The sequence below is a fragment of the Varanus komodoensis genome, unplaced genomic scaffold (genome assembly GCF_004798865.1).
Source record: "Varanus komodoensis strain SLA01 unplaced genomic scaffold, ASM479886v1 scaffold14_1, whole genome shotgun sequence".
In the NCBI taxonomy this organism is placed as follows: Eukaryota; Metazoa; Chordata; class Lepidosauria; order Squamata; family Varanidae; genus Varanus; species Varanus komodoensis.
The window spans coordinates 15,725,258-15,744,221 of NW_025335438.1; the positions used below are offsets into that span (position 1 = coordinate 15,725,258).

The window sequence follows — 18,964 nt, forward strand, 5'->3', positions numbered from 1 at the left end:
AGAAGTTGTAAAATGAAAAAGGAAAGTGCCGCATTCTCCAGAAGTTTCAACATGATTATGAAAATTCTCTGAATGATTTTACTGTTCTGTATACATTTTTTGGGGGGGAAAAACATTTGTGCTTCCTAGAAGGTTGTTCAGATGAAATTTTACTCTCCTCTGAGTCCACTGCTTAATGTCAAGGTATCTTTGAAGCTCCATTCTTCCATTTGAGCATAGGAGACTGCCTTATGCCAGTTTAACCAGTACTGTCTGATCTGGCTAGCTGGGGCTGGAGGGCAAAGGGAAATATTTCCCAGGCCAGTATAAAAGTCAGAATGGAGCTGGCTGATCTTTTAAAATGTCCCAAACCATGGCATATGTTAGAAACAACTGGGAATGGTTCTTCCCACCCAGTCATGTTTGAGACATGAATACGGTTGGTTAGGGTCACACAGCAGTTGGCACCATAGGGCAGTCTGTTCTGTTTCACACGGGGTCTGGGCAATATCGGAGAATAGTAATAATATCTTGCAAGGGTTTATGCCCTAAAATACTGTTCTCAGGTGTTTCTAACCCATACTATTGTTTTCAGTATATTTTGGTCTTTTTAAATAAAAGGCCTTGTCCATTCTATTCTGGCGTTTGCAACACCTCACCTTTCCCATCTTTTCTTGGAGATCCCAGGGACTAAGCTTTATGCTGTCTAGCACTGAGCTCTCTTGCTTTAGAGGAAGCAATGCTTCTGACATGTTCCAAAGGTGCTCCTCTGTCTTTAAGCAAGCGAGAAAATGGTCCAGCCAAAAAGTTGAGAGCAGGTCCCGGGGTCTCAGCCTAGTTCTAAGCATCCTGGACACATTTCCTTCGCTTCCTCGTTGTTCACCCCATCCGTCCTTTTCTAACCTTCCTTCCGTATTCCCACAGAAGGGCTGTATGGAGATGGTACCATAGTAACTAGCACGGAGCAAGGCTGCTGCTGGTGGTGGAGGAGGAGGAGGTGGAGGAGAGCGGCTGCAAGGGAGGCCCGACTGGCGGATGCTACAGCGCCTCCTGCGTGCGCCTCACTCGCGCGCTCCGCGGCCAGCAGCAAATGGCTCTGGAATCGCGAGCTCCTTTGTGTGAAGCACACTCCGAGCAAAGCGGCCGCGGCGCACGCCGAGTCCGTCCTCTCCGCCCTGCAGCCGGCGACGTGGGGCAGCCGTTCCAGAGCCGGATCCCTGCCTCACTTCTCCCCCCGACGGCTCCCCGGTAGCTTTTTTCTTCTTTTCTCTCCATCCCCTTTCTTCACTCCACAAGGTGGGGAAATAAAGACATCAGAAATAAAGCCACTGAAAAGAAAGAGGGCCGAGAGAGAAAGAGAGAGAGACAGAGAAGGAGGGAAGGAACAGACGGGCTGGGAGGGAGGGAGAAAAGAGGAGAACTCTCAAGGCAGACCGAGATCCGCTTTGCCAAGTAGCGTGTGCGGGGAAAACAGAACTCCTTGAAGTTACCTGCCCTGCCGTAAAAGAAAGGGAGAGGATTTTGTCGTGTCTCATACAGCCATCTGCGGACAAGACCGGCGCTTTTTTTGGAAGAGTTTTCTTCTCTTTTTCAAACCACAAACGGATGTGAGGCAGGGAAGGTGTTTCTTTTTCTTGTTCTTTTGGCTGCTGTTTCTCTTCCTCCTCCTCCTCCTCAGCTCAGGTAGCGCTGTCTTCTGGGGCTTTTTCGGGGTTGTTTGTTTGTTTCCTTTTGTTTTTCCTTGAACACAAACACAAAAAGGGAAGACCGAGGAGTTTGCTTGATGCTTTAGTGCAATGGACGTAAGATTTTACTCGCCACCTCCACCTCCTCCACCACCGCCACCTCCGCCACCAGCTCCCCAGTCTGCAGCCGCTCCTGAAACTCCTTGCCTGGGACCTTCTCCTTGCTTGGACCCCTACTACTGCAACAAGGTGATTTCGCGTTTTGCCTCTTTCCCTTCGGGAGGGCTGGGTGCTGGGCTGGCTTGAGATGGCTGTAGCTTGAAGAAGAGACTTCAAGCCTGGCAGGTTGTAGACTTGAGCTAAACACTCGAGGACTGGCACTGCTCCCTCTCCCTCTCTGTGTATGTGCGTGAGCGCTTTAAAGGGAGGTGGGCCAGCGAGGTTGCCTTCCTTGTTCGATGTTGATATTGTAGGTGACAGATTTCTGCGGCGGCGGAGGCGGCGGCGGGGGGTGGGGGTGCAGCGGAAGGCAAGTAACCGCTTTTGTAAAGTCAGATCTATTGTATGTAAGAACCTCGATGGCTCTAAAATAAAATCATTGCATGCCATGAGAGGGAGGGGATCCACTTCTTTTCGCCTCTTTCCTTACTCGTGAGCAAGCCCCATGGTGATCGATGGAAGCGGCTTCTCAAGGAAATGCACCTAGGATCACAAGAGTCCCCAAGCTGAAAGTCTCGTCTAAGTAGTCTCTGTACTCGCTTTGGATGCATATGCGGAAGAATTAAATCCACTGTCGTCTCCCCCTCGCCCTGCCCCGAAAGCTCTTTTTAGCGAGTGATATGAGAATGACAAAGCATTGCCTGTACACGCCGGTTCGTATGTCAGATCTTGGTTAAAGCCAAGTTTCAAAATCAGCAAAGTGACAAGTTTATACGGATGAGCTGCAGGACTTAGTCTGAAAACTACCTGAATTCTTCTGTAACTTGATTCTGTATCGCACTTCTGGGTAATAGAAACATAGAAACAGAGCGAGTCAGAAGGGGCCTCCTGGGCCATCTAGTCTGTCCTCTGGCACCAGCCGGCTCCGCTCACGACATGCCCACCATGTGCATGTCCAGCCTATCTTTGAACACCCGCACCGATGGGGCCTTAACGACCTCTATAGAAACCTAGAAACCTCTATAGAAACATAGAAGAAGAAGAAGAATTAGAAAAAAGGTTTTAGGGAGAGGGGAGCTGTCTGCAAAAAGGGCATTGCCGGGTCCAAAAGAGAGGGAGAGTAATTCTCCAACGCAATCCTACCCATGTCTGCTAAGAAGGAAGTCCTACGCAATCTTTGGGGACTTGTTTCCATGTAAGTGTACGGAGGGTTTCACCATGAGGGTTCTTCTGGTCAATTTGGGACTGTGATCCTTAGAAGGGAATCCTTCTGTCTAAAAATAAGACCCATGATAGATTATTTATTTTCTACATATATGCGATCTCTCTCAGGTTTCAGTCTGCTGCAATGCTATGCATGAGGTTCACTTTCTCTCCTCTCCCTGCCAGCGTTGTGGAATGGGCAGTGCTGGACGTAGGGAATAATCAGGAAGTGCAAAAGCTTTCCCAAACAGTGCTTGAACACACCCCCGTGAGGGGGGAGACAACAGGAGCTGTGAGCAGGCATTGGCACTGCGATTTGTTTAAACCTGGATGCCTGTTAGGCTTTTGTTTAAGAGCCCGTCCTAGAAAACTGGAGCTATTGCAGACAGCACCAGCAGGCAGCTTTTTGTGCCCTATAAACTCCTCACTCAGCTACTTGCTTTAAGATGATTCTGTGCTTTGCAGCAGCCAAAGAGCTACAGATGACCAGTGCTGCTTTGCTTGTCAGTGTGCTCAATTTACATTTGAAAGCATGAACAGTGTTCTATTTTGTCACAAGTGTATGAGTGCTGTGGGCTCCTTCAAGCCCTTTGGGCAAAATGCACCCAGATGTAATGATGGAAATAAAGAGTTCTGCTTGATTCTTGTTTGAAGACTACAAACTGCTGCACTGTTGTAAAACATGAACAAAACCCTGTTAATTTTCAGGAACATTCCAGTATGATTTCATCTGCCATTCATGATGCGTAAAGCCCATTTCTAGCTGTTATTAGGACAAGTGTGACAAGAAACTTAAAATACCCCCCTAACTTCATAAATGTGGACTCTAACACCAGGTTCCCAAATAACATGTAGACAGATTTGTGTCCAATGAACATCCAAACTGTAGTACTTGCCTCTTAGGTTTAGATCAACCAGTAAAACTTTGCTTTGTTATGCTACCATGGAAAAAGAGAGAAAGAAAGCAAAGTTTGGATGTGAGGAATGCACCCCCCCTGCCTGCCCACTAATGCAGGGCAGTTTGGGTGTTAAGGCTCTTTAAGTACTCAGCAATGATGATTATAGAACAACTTTCACTCTCTGGCTTGCCACTATAAAATATAATCTCTTTTTTATTGTGAATTGTTAGCCTGCCATGCTGAAAGGTAAAGAAGCATTGGGTAGAATTAATGACATAAGTGTCAAAGTGTCTGAAGAGCCATTTGGCAATGAAAACCGGACGAACAGTTATTAAATCTATCAGTGATTTAAGGCTTCAAAAAGGAGGTAATGACTTGAATACTCATTTCGCTCATCATACTCAAGATGGTGGGCCAGATTTAATTTAAAAGTTAAATGCTTTGGAAAATCAGGAATTACACTAATATATTAAATCATTTTCCAATTAAGTGTTTTAAATCATTTTGGGTGGGTATCATTCTGATTGAATACATTAATTTAGAAAGTCTTTGTCCCTCCTCCCCTCCCCCTCTTCCTTAGTCAGTGTTTTTTCTGGTTAAGTCCAGTCATAAAGAAAAAGAAACTTTTCTTTAAGTATGGAAATGAGGCACTCTATTTAACTTAGCCAGGACTGGTAATGGATTTCAGAAATACACAGTTGTAAGACTTCTTTTTCTAAGCTCAGGAGTGACATACCAGGAATGTTTTTCACAAAACAGCATTCTTCAAGTAACACATATCTCTGTCAAGCAGCTCTGCCAATGACCATTGATTATAGTAAATGCAGTTAGAGTAGCTTTGCTGGCTGGGCCTCCCTAAAGCATGTGTTGACTGAACATCTCATTTTCCTCCATTTGTTCATCCCCATCTATCCAGGCTGATTAACACTGTTATGAAGTCATAACTTTATGTGCCCCATTGTTCCTGGCTGGGAAAATACACTGTGTTCAGTTGCTTTCATGGAACTGCTCCTGGAGAACTTTTTCTAAATGTTGTTTTCCCTTCAGCAGATTTGATGAATGTGGATGCAAAGGCTGCCCTATATCACAAAGTGCTAATGACAGTCTTATGCCTGTCAAATATATCTGAAATCAATGGGACTTTTGCAGAACATTATCCCTGGTGTTTGCAGTTTTCTCTGTACTCTCAAGATGATGAGAAATTGCAAGACAAACTTTAGTCTGGTTTATTTACTTGGCATTTACTTTACAGTAATCCAATTAGTTTACAGCAATCGCATTTAAACTAGCAGTGTTACTCTACAGTGTGCGGTTGTAGCTTTAAAATGTGTCCTAAAAATAAGCATTTATAAACTTGCTAGGATGACTAGCCATCAATCAACACAAGTTTTATTAATGATCTCAGGGACCATGTCTTCTGACACAGAATGTCATAGTTCATGTGTAGTGCAAGAACTGACAGTATCTGGACTTATGTCTTTAGCACAAGTTATAATAAATCCCCTTGGTAATGTATTTAAGTAACATGCAGTCTCATAGATCTTTTTGCTCTGCTGCTTTTCTACTGGCTGTCTTTGTTTCAAAAGATGACTAGATCTTTTCTTTGTAAATGTAAAATTATGTCCCTAAACGTTTTAGTTGGCCATTACTGTGTTTTCCCTTGCAGTGTAATATGCTTTCTACGTATTCTGTTGGATCATGTTTCTCTCCCATCTAAACCTCATAGGGAGAAAAGTGAAAGAACAATGCAAACAATGTTGGTTATGGCAACTGTGTGAGGTATCTCTTATACAAACAGAGAGAATGGATGGTATGCTGCTGTATATAGGTCAGCCTTTGAAATAATATAGTGAGGCTCATAGGCTGGACAGACAGAATTAGACTTGAGAAAATATGGCTCATTTCTGAAACTTACAGGAAAACTGCATTTTAAACAGTTTTGTGGATGGTAATTTAGAAGATAAGTATATTTTAATTTTCCTGCAAACAGTTATGTCAGATAAGGACACTGCATGATCACAATAGTAAAAGAGTTTCCTAATCTTTTGCTGTTTGGAGAAGTTATACCTTCAGTTTAAACATGTATCCATAAAAAGGAGAACCTGCCCTTTCCAAACACCATGGGTAAGTACTGAGTGGAAATGATCACTTACATTTGTTGTTTGCCAGTTACCATTCTTTTCAACACTGCTGAACTATTAACTATTTGCTTAATTTTGTTTTGACACTGGTAATAACTGGGATGCTGACTTATGCCCAGAATAGGAGGGATATAAAGGCTTTTATTGCTCCCAGTAGCTAGCCTTGCAAAAGTATGTACAGATTTTTTTCCCTGAGATTTGCTGGTTTAAAGTTCCAGAAGCCCACAGACCATTTGCAATTTACTTCCTTATATTTATCAGTGCAGTGGAAAAATAACAAGAGGGGGAGAGGGAGAGGGAGAGAGAGAAAACTAGACTAAACAAAATGGGGGTGGGGAACAAGGCAACACTAGGAAATGAGCACTAGTTACTTCTTTCAGATAATCAGTGTTTCATTAGATTACAAGACTGCATTTTTTATTTTTTCTGGAATGGGTTAACATTAATATACTTTGGCAAGTACTTAACAGTATTTTACTATTGTATGCTTATCATACCAGACCAAAACTTAGATTTGCTCTCTACAGAATGTGTCAAAGGTATATTTCTGCTAGGAGCCTGAACACCCGATATTTTTTACCTGATACAACTACCTTCTAGGACTCTTCAGAAAGACTCAAAAGTGCTAACTGCAGCAAATTTAAAAGAGATTTTGAACATCTGTGCACGAATGGACTCAATTCTGTGTTGAAATTGTTTTTATTTCATTCTCTGGAAGTGTGTTTTTTGGGTGCTAGTAACATATTCATGCTCCATGTTTATTAGTTTCTCTTTAAGAGAGAGGGTTCTCTATTCCTGCATTACTGATTTGTTGTGTTGGTGTTTTTAGTCGACTTTGTTGCCCTTTTAAGTTACTTTGCATTTCTTCCAACTACGCTCTCCAAAATACTTGATTCCATTTCTTCCATAAAAAAGAATAAGTTAGATTTTTTTACACAGAAACTTACAATGGGGTTCATCTATTTGATTGATGATAGAGATACTTTCCATTCATCATCATCATCATCATCATCAACACACACACAGTGAAATATATAAGGTGGCAGGCACCATCTGAGGACCCCCCCCCCACCCCCAGATCCCTTCTCTCTTACATGGGAGAGGAGAAGTCCATAAAGATAGACTGTGTTGATACAGGTAAACCAGGTATATGGTCAATCCATTCAGAAAGGATAGACAACATGTGGATTGGTACTACAGCATGACTATTGGAGCCTATGTATGGGATGAAAATATTTGTGCAGGTTGACCTGATATAGTTTAAGGTTTCAGCCCACAGGGGCCTCATCTTGAAAAGCTCGTGGCCTTAAATACTTTAAATTGTTATAAGTACTGTTCTGTCTTTACCATGTTGTAAACTATATAGCTATAAGACAGACAGACACAGAGAGAGAAAATTAATGTTTTGATAATATCCAGCACTTAATATAATAAAATATACTTACTCTTCTGACTGGAGATACAGACCTAGTAAATGAAATGCCATTGATTCCAATAGACTTTGCTCAGAGGCACGTCTGTTTAGGATTAGGTTCTAAATACTTACATTAGGCAAGAAACCAGAATTCCTGAAATCTTATATCCACAGCGAACACAATAGCACATACTGAATAGTCCTGGTAAAAGTTTCCCCATTATGAACAGGGTCGAACCACTTTATTAGAAGGTGGTCTAGCATTCTGTTCCATCTTTGCTCTCTTTGTTAAGGCAGATTACAAGGGCACTTGCTCATACTTTTTTTTTTAATTTATGAAGATGGTGTTATAAACTGTTCAAAAATGTGATTCTTGGTGCAAATGCCAATAGACAGTTAATTCTAGGCAGCAAGACATAGAATTTTCTTCAACCTGGATTAGATTTTTCTGGTCATAACATTTTCCCCTACAGCATTGGGCTTAAAAATGGCAACCTTGTAATATGACGGCTGCATTCCAGGTTGGCAATAGATAAAACAAAACAAATCTATTCAAGCCTGTTCTGTTGTACATGCTTCAGCGTTCATTTATATAACATGCATGTCTCTCTTTGTGCGTATATGTTTAAGCTGTGTGCATAGTAAAGATGTAGATTGGAAATTGATCTTTTCTGCTTAAATATTGTTCCAACAAAAGGAAGTTTTCCTTTAAATGTCTTTCTGGCATATAAACATGGTTTCCCTTTAGTATATTTGATTTGCTCAAGCTTTTGGCCAACCATTTGGTTTTCTTGACTCACCAATAGTCTTGAGACAGTTGTAAATAGCAGACACATTTGGATCAATGAGCAACACACATTGGTTTATAGTTGTTAAAGAAGCCAGACAATGATCAACTACTTCAAATGAATATATAAAATATATTTGATAATACCAGGTCTGTAGAAGACAACCTTTCAGTATTTAAACAAAATTTTGTTTGCTTCTGAGCACAATTGGTTCCTGCCATTAAAGCCCTAAGCAATTTGGGATGAAGCTCCTGAAAGACTGCTTTTTCCAACATGTAACTGCTTGAGTGTTACAACCTTTCCCAAATCTTCTTGTCCAAGCCTATATGCCTTTGGAGGTGACCGGGATAAGGCCTTTTCAGTGCTGGTGCCCTGATTATGAAATATATGCTCTGGCACAACTTGCTTTTTGCTTTTCAGATTTTTATTCACACAGTCCTTTAAGATCTCATGATTTGTTTTGTTTTGTTTTGCAGAGACTGATGTACTGTTTCTGGTTGTTACATATCGTGTACAAATTTTATAGTAGGATGTTTAAATATTGTAAACTACTCTGAAAGTCTTTTGACTAGTAGGTGAAGAAGTTAGTCTATTTTGGTGGGCCTGTCCAACCTTAACAGTTTTTTTGCCTGGCCATTCCATTAATGTCAACATTAATGCCAACATTAACGCAAAGCATAACTCTTAACATCTACATGAAACAATTGGAGCAAGTTATCCAGGGATGTAGCTGAGGTCTTGCTGGTATGCACATGACATCCAGTTCTACCTCTCCTTTATATCCAGTAGTTATGATGCATAATCACTGAACCAGTTCTTGGGCAGAGTAATGGACTAGATAAGGGCTAATAAACTCATTCCTTATAAGATGGAGATATTGTTTGCAAGTGATTCATCTGTCTGCTTAGGTGATGTTCACCTTGTTCTAGTGAAGAATGTGTTGGCTTGTATAGTTTGTGGGGTGCTTTTGGATCCATCATTGTCTCTAAAGAGAGAGAGAGAGAGCTCCTGTTATTACCTTAGGCTGATATGTCAGTTATGAATCTGTCTGGAGGGAGATAGCTTTGTGACAGTTATTCACACGTTGATAAATTTCTTTTTGGATTATTATAGTGTGTTATACATAAGACTACCTTTGAAGACAATAAGACTTCAACTAGTCTAAAACAGGGTTGCCAGTGTGATCATATTATACCAATATTTCATCAATTGCACTGGTTGAGATTTCATTTCTGGACTCAATTTAAATTACTGAATTCAATCCTAAAAGCTCTAAATAGTTTTGGAGCCAAGCTACCTAAAGAAATGGCTCCACCTTATCTACCTACCTGAATCCTACAATCGGCATCTAAGGGCCTCTTCCAGGTATCCTTGCCAAATAGCATGCACACAGAGAGAGAGAGAGAGAGAGAGAGACTGCCATTTTTTGCTGTTCTATTAGTACTGTGGTAACATACTTTGTATGTTATGTTCTTACTTTACCAGAATGCCGCACAAGAGAACTTTGGTTATTGGGTAGTCTGAAAGTGTCACATAGTCTTACTTTGAGAGGCCTCATGTAAAGGTGCATAGCTCATAGTTTCTCCTCAGATATTTGTTTCTTTCAGCCAATATTCTTTGCTTTCCTTCTTATAGTACCATCAGCTTCACTCCAAGCCCACTTCTTCACCTTCTTCTTTTCAATTGCACAGCATATCTATCTCTTCTCTGTACCATTTCCCTGATGTGTTGTACTGCAACACATATCACTTCCATCCTGTTTATGTCTTGCTAGGTGTATGTGATGGAAGTTATCATCCAGTGTATCTGCAGAGGACCAGGTTGGGAATGGCTGGATATGTCATGGTGATGGTTATCATATCTTACCTTTACACTACAAATAGTGTTTGTGGTAGCTCATAATGAATTACACTTAAATATAAAGTCATAATGCAAACTTAAAGCACTGTAAAATCACTTCCCCCAGCCTCCCCCCCCCCCTTTGGCTGTTCATTCTTCCTGTATCCTCTGCCCTTTTTCATTGGGTAGCTATTTCTTCCACCTATCCCTCCATGGGATTACTAGACACTACCCTGATTCAAATGTAACAAGAAGCCACTGTAACTTCTTATTACATATGAATCTTGAAATGGTGGATTGTTGGGGTGATGGGCAAGCCACCCACAACCCTAAAACAGCCCATGTGTCAACCACCCCTGCCACCATAATTGTTGTTGTTGTTGTTAGTCACGAAGTCATGTCCAACCCATCGCGACCCATGGACAACACTCCTCCAGGTCTCCCTGTCCTCCACCATCCCCCAGAGTCCACTCAAGCTCACACCAACTGCCTCAATGACTCCATCTAGCCACCTCATCCTCTTCCGTCCCCTTCTTCTTTTGCCCTCAATTGTTCCCAGCATTAGGCTCTTCTCCAGGGAGTCCTTCCTTCTCATTAGGTGGCCAAAGTATTTGAGTTTCATCTTCAGGATCTGGCTTTCTAAAGAGCAGTCAGGGTGATTTCCTCTAGGACTGACTAGCTTGATCGCCTTGCTGTCCAAAGGACTCTCAGGAGTCTCCTCCAGCACCACAATTCAAAGGCCTCAATCCTTTGGCGCTCAGCCTTCTTTATGGTCCAGCTTTCACAGCCATACATTGCAACTGGGAAAACTATAGCCTTGACTATACGCACTTTTGTTGGCAGGGTGATGTCTCTGTTTTTTAGTATGCTATCTAGATTTGCCACAGCTTTCCTGCCCAGGAGCAAGCGTCGTTTAATTTCTTGGCTGCAGTCCCCGACTACGCTGATCTTGGAGCCCAGGAAAATAAAATCTGTCACTACCTCCATTTCTTCCCCATCTATTTGCCAGGAAGTGAGAGGACCGGATGCCATGATCTTAGTTTTCTTAATGTTGAGTTAGCTTCATTGAGCTACTCAAGCCCCTTCGCCACGACAAGGCAGTGATCCATGAAGGAGTACCATCATTACTGGGTTTGTTTGTAACAAGATGCCATGGGGGAAGATAGGAACCTTGGGTGCCACAATTCATTGTGGTTAAGTCATGGTGGGCTGTAGTGAGCATGTGAACCAATTCAGTAACTATCACTTCCTTCTAGCCATGTCCCATATGTATTGGGACTTTTCCTACTAAGTTCCCTTGTCCTAAGTGGCTTCTTCTAGCCCTAAGCCATGGGTCCTCAGACTACCACTCGGGGGCCGGATCTGGCCCGCCATGCCCATTTGGACCTGCCTCCCATGCACCCACATGCACACCCGCTGCCGCCCACCTCACCCTGCACATGGGAGGTAGCGGTTTGCTCGCTCTGAGAAAACTACCTCTAAGCGATCAAGCCGCTGCATCGTGCACTCGCCTCGCAGTGTGTGCCCGCCCCACCTCACCTCACCTCACCTCGCACACCCCGCCCCTGCCTCAGCACACACGCCCTGCCCCTGCTTCAGCGCGCATGCCCGCATGTGCCACCCCTGCCCCTGCGCCAGCCCGCGCACACGACCAGGCACCACCTTTCCATCCCGTGCCCAGCACCGGCAGCTTTCAACTGGCCCCCTGGTCAAGTTTGAGGACCCCTTCCCTAAGCAGTAGCTGTAGTTTTCTCAGGCAAGTGGACCTTTAATATTTCCTTCAGACTCTTCTCACCATATTCATATGTTGATGTGATATAGCTAGGGCATAGTTCATAGGAAGACAAGGTGATGGCAAAACATGGGCTGTATACCCATTTGTTGAAGCAAATCCTATATATAGTGTGAACAAAATATATGTGTCCATGCTGAGCCAGGGTTTACTATTGTAGTGTAAACTGGATGCTGTGAGATTCAGGATCTAGTCCCTACTCAGCTACAAAGCTCATTGGGGGACTTTGGGCCAGTCATGGTCTCTTCACCTATTTACCTCACAGGATTGCTGTGAGGATAAGTTCCTTGTGTTTCTTCAAGGAAAAAATGGTGGACTATAAATATAATAAATAGATAACAAACTGTTGATGTGATGGGCTTTCCAATATTGAATAAAATATGCCAGATGCGTCTTTGGCAGGCAAGTGGTAGGAACTGTCCACTGGCGACCTGAAATGCTAAGAAGAGAGGTGAGGAAACTTGGACTTTGTGCACATAACAGCCACTCTAGGAATGGGTTTTCTGCATATAGTGGCTTTGCCTGTGCTAAAGATAGACAGTTTTTCCCCTTAAGAGACACAGTGAACTGGTTCACACATAATGAAAAGTCACTATGGTAGACATCACAGTGATGGCCAACTTCTGAATACTCAAGCTGTAGTAGGACCTAGAAGGAGGAACACAGCTTGTTATGTGTTGGTCCACTGATGGTGTGTTTTGAGGGAGTTTGGCAAGCCATCCATAACCCTAAAACAGCCCATGATTTGTAGGCAGCTTGTCAAGTAACTCTTCAGCTGACCTCACCGTGTTCACAACTAACAACAAACTACGGCAGCATCCTGCAATGGCTTGAATATTGAAATTGCAGCTGCCAGTGCAGCAAGAAGTCCCATGGGAGTATTTCTTCCTGGTGGCTTCTTGGGCTATTCGACATCTATTTACAATCATGAAAATATATGGACTTTCTTGAAATTTTGTAGGCAGCTTTCTATTTTGTAGTAATTTAATTGCGTGCTGACCCTCTTAAACTTTTCTCAACAGAGGATGGGCATTATCCTTACCTAGCCTAACTCTGCCTCTCTGTTGAGATTGGTTTGGTGCCTGGTATATTTCAAGAAAAGATGTGTTACTCTGCTGAAATCAGATGGAAAGGAGACTATTGCAAGATCTCAGGACAGACAATAGTGTAAAGACAGGTGCTTCTTTTTCTTGCAGTGGGTAGTAAAGAGCTAACCACCTGGTGCCTGTTCTACTGTGGAATATTCTGAACAGGTCTTGACTTTGTATTCTTTTTTCCTTGTCCTTCACTCATCAAAAGAAATGAGGATCCTGGTTGGTCTGACAGTGGTGGGAGAAGGCCCCTGTGCAGCCAAATCCCATTTCAAGAAAATGTTCTCATGGTTGCATCCAAAAAGACCATTAACCTCTCCCTAATTCCTGTTGTATGGAGGTTTGCAAGTTTGTCCTTGTAAGTTATTGTGAAGAAGGTTGTCATTTTTCTGCTCCAGGCACACACAACTTAAGTGATCATTGTCTTAATCAATGTAGAATTTGGCTTATACATTTAAATTTACTGCACTTTCCAGATAAAAAATATCACTAAAGCAAAGGAAAGCTGTACCTTTACTGGGTTGTCTATTGTACATCAGGGGTTGGATGAGTTATATGTTGCACAGTCCAAAGTTTTTATCTGTGAACTAACAATATGTTTTCCCTTGTAAGAGTGAGAGTATATAGTCAGGATTTCTGTAACAGATATGGCATATGGCATCTGTGTTGACTAGTCTAGGGCATGCACAAGGGGAGAACCCCAAAAATCAGGAATTTATTTATAAAAAATAATGTATTTATTTTTACATGTTCAAACTTCGGTCACCTTTAGCATACTCTCCATTTGATGCAATACACCTATTGAGACTTTTTTCCACTGCTCAGAACAGGTTTTCAGCTCATCAGTTTTGATGCCTTTTAGTGCTTCTGCCATTTTTTGTTTCACCTCTTCCACAGTGGCAAAACATTTTTCTTTGAGGACTTTTTTCATTTGGGGAAACAAGAAAAGTTGCACGGGGCAAGATCAGGTGAATGGGGAAGGTGGGGCACAAGGATCATGCTGTTTTTGGGCAAAAACTGCTGAACTCTCAGCTGAACAAAATTTCACCGCTGCACATTTTTCATGTAAATTAGCCATCACAAAATAAGTAAATGCATTGAGAGAGTTTCCAAAAAATTCACTGAAGCTGAACACAGCCTCTCGCAACAATCCAGCTGGGTACACTGATGCAGATGGGTGCCTAGAACACTCATCTGGTGGGGGAAGCCTGTACTGCAAGGGCACCATCCTCCAGAAGATAATTCCTGTTTTTTTGTGTCCTCCCTCGTATGTACTGTGGCTTGAGAACACTTGTGTAATTTCCTAGCAATTTCGTGAGCCATCTAGCCCAGGAACAGGCAACTTGAATCCTTCCAGTTGTTTTGGCCCTACAACTCCCATGATCCTTAACCATTGTCTATGCTGGTTAGGGTTGATAGAAGTGGTAGGTCACAAGTTATCCACTCCAATCTAGCCCAACCTGCTTTGAAAAATCTCCAGCAACAAGCAGGTGTTCAACCAGAAATTTGCTACTAGTACAGAACTGCACCTCAGCCTGCCTTCTCTGCAGCTACACAACAAATAGACCTTTATGTTCACTCAGCTTTCTGCCCCATTCATTTTCCATATTATTATGAGTGAGTTTATTTTCCTAAAAAATCTAATCTTCTTGCTATTTTACCTGTTTAATACAGGTAAATAATCTTATTCAGTTAATGCAAATTCTATAACCTTCCTTTATGAGCATAATAAATTCCATCCCTTTTACATAGTTATTTTGAATCCTAATCCATTGGGCTACTTTATTGTTCTGTATCAAACTTTTTATATGCAACTGGCTGCAATTCTTACACTTTGGGCAAAGTCATTCTAGAAGCTGAAAACAGATGTTGAATCTGATATATTTTTCCCACATAGATACACACACATGTTGTAAATCTTAGTTTCTTATAGGACTTGCTTTCCATAAAACAGGTTTTCATTCTATCAATGTTACAGTTATGAAGAATAACATTAAATTAAATTGTTACATGCTGTACATGTCATCCCTAGGTATAAATACTAAAAAAAGAAACTCATTATAAAATGGCAAAAAAAATCAACAAAAGGTACATTTTACATTTGAAAAATACAGTAATTAAAATAAGTCATAGAAACCTACAGATAGTAGAGCTTAGTATCACAGTTAATGATTTATTTTATGTTAATGACTTTCTGCTAGGGCATAAAAGACTGTTCATAATGGACTCTCAGTCCTATATTCAGTTGCTAAGGATAAAGGGATAATCTTTCCCAAAATTAAGCTTTTTTTGAAGTAAATTATGCTGTTATTTTTCAAGTTAACTCTTGAAAATTTATTGCAGCACTAATCTTTCAAGACCTACTTGTATCCTAATGGAAATGTGTTTTAGAAACATCAGGTTCCTTGCTCATTAACCAGGTCAGTTAATTATGTTGGAAATGTTTCATTTTATGTTTAGTATTATATTCTGGAGATTAATATTCATGAAGTGGAAGTGTTGAATATGGTGCTAGAGTTTGCATTGGAACTATAGATGTTCTAGCAGACTGCCTGAAGTGGAGGGAGAGGTGAAAACAGCAGAACTCCTAGAAATTTCCAACTCATAACTGACAGACCAGTGGTAAACTGCTTTAATTCTGAACTGAGAAGTTTGCTTTTCTTTCTTTTTTTCTAAGGCATGTTGATAATTGGTTATAACTAACATTATATTTCAGTAACAGATAATTTGCCTACTGAAGTTTGCATAATGCGCTAATCATGTCTAGTGGTTAATAAAAGGCCTCCTATCTCACTCCCCTGATGGCTATAAAAGGCTATTATGTTTGTGGCAGCAGTTCAGGTACAGCTGCTGTGTGTTAATAATGCATAATTGTCCCACTAATAAACACAGCAAAGGTCATCACCCCAAGCACCTAAAATACCTATTTTCTTTCCAAAATATTTATTAACACCTTAAAAGCATATCTATTCATTTTAGTTAACTGTATGTAAGTTAATGACACTCATAGCTTCTTGTGTATCAGAGCTTTTGACACCTAAGTTGTACTGTGGCCAGATCTAAAGTATGTTGTAGCCAATATTTACAACTATATTCCTTTTTAAAGCAAGCTGTGCATTATGTGAATATTGGGCTGGCTGTGGTGCAGTTAACTTGATAAAGTGCTTTGTGGGAGTGCATAGTGCAGAGTGGGTTAGGTTATGATAATAGGACAAAGGGGCCTTTCTACAGTGCTGTGACTTAAAATGGTTAAAATGTAGAGGCATTCATTTGTACACATTGAAATGAATGCATAGACAGGGTGTGGGTAAGTTGCTTGCATCTGCCTGTACACTATACTTAGTTCATAACTTGGTATGCTGTGCTATATGCCAGTAACCTATTTATTGTTCACATATTCCCCTTTGGCAGGGATTGCTGTATTCATAAAGGCTTTATAAAATATATTTTCTCCAGACAAAGAGGATTCACATGGGATTTCCATTTTGCCAAGGAAACATGCAAATCAATAGGCCAGCACTTATCTGCATTGAAATTAGGTATACTGTAATTTATGGGCATAGTGATATTCCACACCCCACACACTCCGTTCCATAGCCTAACATGCTTGAAGGTAACCCTGGTTATGTCTCCTTTGAGAAAAGCAACTGAGCAAAATCTCATTTTCATATCATGTGCTGTTGTCTCATGTTTTCTGTTACTCATTTTGATAAGCTTGCAATTTTCCCCTCCAGTTTTGATTTGGAAACAAATGTTCAGAGCGCAGAGAGATTCAACGATGTTTCTATCATCAAGAGAAATGAGAAAAGCCTGGCTGAAGGAGTTGTATTTGTGCCATGCATGGCATACAACAGTTCATTTGTCATGCTTTAAATATATAATACAGACAATAAAATATGTGCAGGCACAGTCGTGATGTATGTAGTGTCTGGCTTCATTGCCATTGTTCGTGGCCTCTACGGTTGTCATACATTGTTCTTTGCACATCATTCCCCTTACAGCAGAATTTGACACAATTTCTAGCTCTCACTGCTGCGTTTTCATTGCACAATATACATGAGTTTGACAGGGTGTGTTGAGGACAACTCTGGCAAGCAATTGATATTTTGAAGTGGCAAGCGTTTCAGCAGCTGCTTGCTTGTGAAAAAGGAATGATAAGATATACTGTATTGTTAGGTTCAGGCAAAGCATTAAGGTTTAAGCTCTGTAAAAATGTACACATTATTCGTCAGTGGCGAAGCAAGCCTTTTATGTTTTTTAGAGCTTAGCTCCCTGGCTGATGTGGACTAGAATGACATTGGTTTAATGGTCAGTAAATGAATAGGAGTACTTTGAATTTGAACTGCTGCCAATTTTGCACCAACAAAGAGACTGACAAAAGAGAGATTTTATGTGAAATGCAAAGCACAAGAAATGTTTTGGAGGGAGGAGGGAGGTGGAAGGAAGAAGAACAGGAAAACTCCAAAAGAAATATTCTTTAAGACAGTGTATGTGATACATGATATTAAAATAGTTAGATTATATCCATTTCATGTGGCTCAACAGATTTGGATGTAAACTGTTACATTTAATGTTCTACAAAACCTGTGTGTATTATACCCAGACTTCTAGAATATATTCATATGGAATTTACAGAGTGTGTTTCTAAATATCACGCTGTGCCCAGAAGGCCTGTTGGCAGAACATTAGAATTGTCCACTGCTGCGGTTCCCAAGTATCTCTTGCTATCTGGTAGTGTAAAATTGTCATTTAATCAGTTGTGGCACTTCCAGTGTGTAACATTCATTAGCAAGGCAATTTGTCATGACTGTTAATAGTCAGAATGCATCTGCTCTCTTCCTAAGTCACTGACTGTGATAGGTAAGAAGGCGAACATTTCCTATATCTGCAATGAACTTGTGCAAAATTATATAAATATGGTCAACCGCTTCAAGGTACATGTATCAGAAACAGCTCACCAAGCAAATGTTTGCTGGGCCTTGTTTTTATATATTTTTCCCCATAACATAGGCTAAAGGTGATGCATTCTTTGATCTCTCTTAAAATAGAATGCTAAAGCTATGAATGTGACATTACCTAAATTCTGAGCAGAATACTTTGTAGGTGGCATCATAAATTTAAAATGCATGCACATCTACTCTTTTAAAATAATGGCATTTGGGATATAATCTGCCAACATTTATTCATTTGAATTGGATCGCTTCAGTGATTTTACATTCAATTAGTGTATTACAGCTAAAAATCTTATTTCTTAGTTGAAAAACTAGGGGTCAAAAACTAGTTGGAAAAACTTCTTCCTCCCTGGTAAGATTTCTTGCAAAATCATTCTAAAACAGAAGCTTTTGACCCAGATTGTGAAAAACAAACAAGACAAGATAGGCTTGTGAAACACAGAAATGTTGTGAACCATTAGTCTCTACATTTATTTTAAGTAAAATGTTTTTTTTTTTTTGGAATATGTACCCAATTTTGATAAAATCTCTTCTTCCTACTGATAACAAAACTATTACTGTTTAAGTTCTCATTTGGCAGTTAGTTGAGACGCTTCAGTGGATGTTGTCAAAAAGGCTTTTCTCTTGAGTGACAGCCTTGAAAGAATGTGAATAGAGATTTTAATTGTTTATCATGTGTGCATATCAGAGCAAGTGGACTGACAGACTCTGCTTAGCTCTCTATCTTTCCGGGTCAGCCATAATATAAATACCTTCTAAAAAATAACCAATTGAGATATTTACTTAAAACCACGGCCAAGTACCAAATTGCTTAGAATATCATTTTTAACTCACACAGTTTTGTTAAAACAGCCTAAATGCATTAGGGACTGTTTTGATTGTGTACCGTCATTTTCATTGTAAAATAGCCATAGAAAGCCAGACCACATTTTTCTTGCAGCATTTGCTCTGAAAAGTTATAGCCATCCCTCTTCTTACAAGCTGGCTTAGGAAAATAAAGTGGAAACTTTAACTGAGTCCAA

At 40.8% G+C, this 18,964-nt stretch overlaps 1 protein-coding gene across 2 annotated transcripts in view; it reads left to right on the forward strand.

Annotated features, from left to right (window-relative positions):
* Positions 1–1,649: 1,649 nt before the first annotated feature.
* The window catches only part of TOX (thymocyte selection associated high mobility group box), a 257,804-nt gene continuing 240,489 nt past the window's right edge, over positions 1,650–18,964 (forward strand). For both annotated transcript variants that reach the window (XM_044424442.1, XM_044424443.1), the window contains exon 1: positions 1,650–1,913. In XM_044424442.1, the coding sequence (XP_044280377.1) occupies positions 1,776–1,913 (138 nt within the window). In that variant the 5' untranslated portion in view covers positions 1,650–1,775. The remainder of the gene's footprint in view (positions 1,914–18,964) is intronic.